This window comes from Otolemur garnettii, unplaced genomic scaffold, assembly GCF_000181295.1.
Source record: "Otolemur garnettii isolate 467f Iridium unplaced genomic scaffold, OtoGar3 scaffold00060, whole genome shotgun sequence".
Taxonomy (NCBI): Eukaryota; Metazoa; Chordata; class Mammalia; order Primates; family Galagidae; genus Otolemur; species Otolemur garnettii.
The window spans coordinates 11,071,848-11,075,677 of record NW_003852455.1 but is presented as its reverse complement, the minus strand read 5'-3'; the positions used below and the strand labels follow the sequence as shown (position 1 = coordinate 11,075,677).

General features: G+C 37.7%; 1 protein-coding gene across 1 annotated transcript in view; it reads left to right on the top strand.

The window, feature by feature from the left end:
- SENP2 (SUMO1/sentrin/SMT3 specific peptidase 2) overlaps positions 1-3,830 on the top strand; it is a 42,551-nt gene that overhangs the window by 10,086 nt on the left and 28,635 nt on the right. The window contains exons 3-4 of the mRNA XM_003792733.2: positions 1,630-1,763; positions 2,283-2,349. Of these exons, the coding sequence (XP_003792781.1) occupies positions 1,630-1,763; positions 2,283-2,349 (201 nt within the window). The remainder of the gene's footprint in view (positions 1-1,629; positions 1,764-2,282; positions 2,350-3,830) is intronic.

Here is a 3,830-nt window from a genome sequence, read left to right as displayed (position 1 = left end):
CACAGGCGCCCGCCACAACGCCCGGCTATTTTTTGGTTGTAGCCGTCATTGTTGTTTGGCGGGTCCAGGCTGGAGATTCGAACCCGCCACCTTAGGTGTACGTGGCTGGCGCCTTAGCCGGTTGAGCTATAGGCACTGAGCCTAACCTGGAATTCTTAATTTCTAATTGAGAAACAACTTGCTTTTAAACGTTGGTACTTTTAACTGTTATCTAGTAGCAAATTATTTCCAAATGGATTCTGCTTTACCTGGCCATCACATCCTCCCCCTGCCTTTTGTTTTTGAGACAGAGTCTCACTGTGTCACCCTTGGTAGAGTGCTGTGGCATCATAGCTCACAGTAACCTTAAACTCTTGGGCTCAAATGATTCTCGTGCCTCAGCCTCCCAGGTAGCTGTGACTACAGGTGCCAGCCACAATGCCTAGCTATTTATTTTAGAGATATGGTCTCTCTCTTTCTTGGGCTGCTCTTGAACCATGAGCTCAGGCAATCCACACACTGAGGCCTCCCATGGGCTAGGATTACAGGCATCCCTGGCCCATGTCCTCCCTTAAAAATTATCACTCTGTATCTTTCTGGAAAGTATTTATTTTATATATGTGGTAGAACTTATTGATTAAAAGACAGCATTTCAGGCTATTTTTTGTAAAGCAGAATGTGGCTAAGGTGATGGTGTCTTTTTCTCCAACTAGTGCTTTCCAATACCCTTAATTAGGAACTAGAAAGGAGATCGCGGATGCCTTATACTACATATCAGATGCAGAGGAAGTGAGAATGAGGTAGTGTGATAAAAGGAGGAAGTGAGGAGAGGAATGAAACCTACCCCTCCCCCTTATTTTGTTACCTTTATTTTTGGTGTCAAGGAGGGCAGTATCTGAGAACTTCTAGCAAACAACATCTGCTCTGGTAGAAGGATAACTTTGTTTCATTGTAGATGTTTAAAAGCCGGGTATTTTGTCCTTCACCTAACCACAATATAATAGGGGCCAAGTAAATAGTTGTTCAGGTCAAGACAAACCAAGGAGTAAAAGGATTGATTCTGCCATACCTGGTAACTACACACTCTTTGTTTTTTATGCCCTCATCTCTCTGGGTAAAAATGTGTATATTTTGGAGAATTCATTTCTTCAAAACTGTCATTTCAGGACTTTTGTTTTTCTTCATCAGGATGTGATTTGTTAAAGTGATGGTTTTTTTTATGTTTTTGTAGCATCCAAGATATTTTATTAAGAAAATAAAAATTTCCAGCCTGAGCAACATAGCAAGACTCTATCTTTACAAGAAACGACAAAATTAGCTGAGTGTGGTGACATGTACCTGTAGTTGAAGCTACCTGGGAAACAGGCAGGAGGATTGCTTGAGTCTAGGAGTTTGGGGTTACAGTAAGCTCTAGCCTAGACAACAGAGTGAGATAGTGTCTTAAAATAAAAAATCCCCCAAATCAAAAATTACAGTATCAGAATTCTAGTTATTCATTTGATTAGAAAAAAAAATATTTTTATAGATATCTTTTTATTTCAATGGCTGACAATAATACTTTTAATAAAAACTGAGAGAGGTTCTTTCCAAAATATAATTTTCTTTTCTGGAAGTTTATTACTGTATTTAAAATTTGTTGGTACTTTCTAGATTGCTTTATTCACCAAGTGAAAAACAGTCTCTACAATGCTGCCAGCTTATTTGGATTCCCATTCCAGCTGACTACAAAGCCCATGGTAACTTCTGCTTGTAATGGAACACGGAATGTGGCCCCTTCAGGAGAGGTCAGTGGGATGGGATGGGGCTCCATTGGGGCTACTGATCTTTGTGCTTAATCACTAAATTTTAGAAATAGTTATTTTTAGGGGTGGACGGAATGACTTCTTTCCAAAAATGTTCATGCCTTTATTAGCTGTGATTATAAAGGATAAGAAATTGTTGCATACCAAAGTGATTTTTGGACATCTAGGGTAAGCCAGACCACCAAACATGCGAAAACAAGCCGTGGGGTGGGAGTTCAGTCCCTGGCCCTACCCCATAGGTATGCGACTGGGTTAAAGGTTGAAAAAGTATTTAGAAAGTGCCTAATATTATTGTATCTGCTTTTCTTATTTAAGTATGTATGAGGAACCTGAAATTGTTATTTTTTACATAATTTTGAATCATAACTTTGGTCTGACTGATGGTATATCTTCTGTGAGTCAGCTAAGAAAATGATTACTAATAGAATGATCTTTTCATATTAGTAACTTAAAGTACAAAATTTAAATCATTATTTAGAGGTGATTCTCATTGATTTTAAGGTATTTTCGAACTCTTCATCTTGTGAATTGACAGATTCTGGATCCTGGAACAACATGTTGAAACTAGGTAAGGTGGTCAAAAATATTTCTGCTTTCCCTTAACTCCTCCTGCCCATTTTTTCCTTAGTTTTGAGACTCTGAAAGGAAAGCGCTGATTTGTATTGGGATAAGAACAAGGATATGTTCTCTCTACCGTTCTAAAAAACAAATAGCTTTCCTATAGAATTGTTGTCTTTGAATTTACCATTGGGTTTTCTATTGTGTTATCAGTGTCCTTAATGAGACTTAGATCAAGTTTCATTTATTAAAAAACAAAACAAAACTCAAAATCACATTTTCTGAGAGTTTGCTCTGTGGTACATTACCATGATTACCATGTGCTAAGTTACCAGAAATAACAAAACAATAAAACCTTATTCCTGCCCTTGGAGTTTATCATCAACTTGGGGGCAGCCTTAGGGCTGCTCAGTTCCCACAGTTTTATGGATTAGAGACTTCCATGCTGTCCTTAGACCCTGAAATTGTAAATATTGCATGTATATGTACTTATACAAAATTGCTATGGTGGGAAAGTAAGCCAGGGTCCTGAGAAATGATTGTGATGTCTGCTACAGGGGTGGGCTTAATAAAGTTTGAGAGGAAGGAAAGGAAATTAGGGAAATGAGCTTTAGAGAAGTTGTAGGTTTAAAAGTCAAAAAAGTGGAAGAGGCTAAGGAAATGATAAAAACCTTAGAGATGCGCTTCTCAAACTTTTTAGTAAAATACTTCTGGTAGCAAAGGAGAGTAAATGCATACCCTCTGTCTGAGAAGCTAGTGCTGAGGTCTTGGAAGAAGACATTTCTTTGCAGTCTTTTATTTCATTGAAAAAGTTATGTACGTTAAATTTTATCACCTCTTCATATGGTTTGAATATTTAAATGTTTAAAATTATTTACCATTAAAATTGACATGCATGAGGGATATTAGATTTATTTTATGTCTGAGGTACCATCTATTTCTGTGGGTTTGTATAGCCTAGTCTGAGAAACAGGTATTCCTGGGACAGATTTCTTATGTAAAGAAGTCTATAGTCTCTTATGTGAAACCCTTGGAGGCCAGATGTATTCAGGAATTCAGAATTTATATTTTAGATATATTTATTGAATGTTATAAAAACTTCATTGGGATCTGGAGTACAATGCATAAACATAAATATTTCTGAAGTTAAAAGTATTTATAGGGTGGTGCCTGTGGCTCAAAGCGGGAGGGGGGGTGTGCCGGCCCCATATACTGGAGGTGGTGGGCTCAAACCTAGCACCTGGCCAAAAACTGAAAAGGAAAAAAAAAAGTATACTAGCTGAGATAAATAAGGACTAGCTTCATACTGATTCACATCAGGCTTTGCAAACACAAATTCAGGCCAATTTAGTGTTTTGCTGCAGCTGATTTAGGAGAAAACTTTGTATTTTAGAGCTCTTTGCATTTGGAGTTCTCAGGGCTCTGAGCACTTACGGTATCTTCTGCAGAGAAAGTGGCTAATGAAATTTTGATTATCCTTTTTTTTTTTTT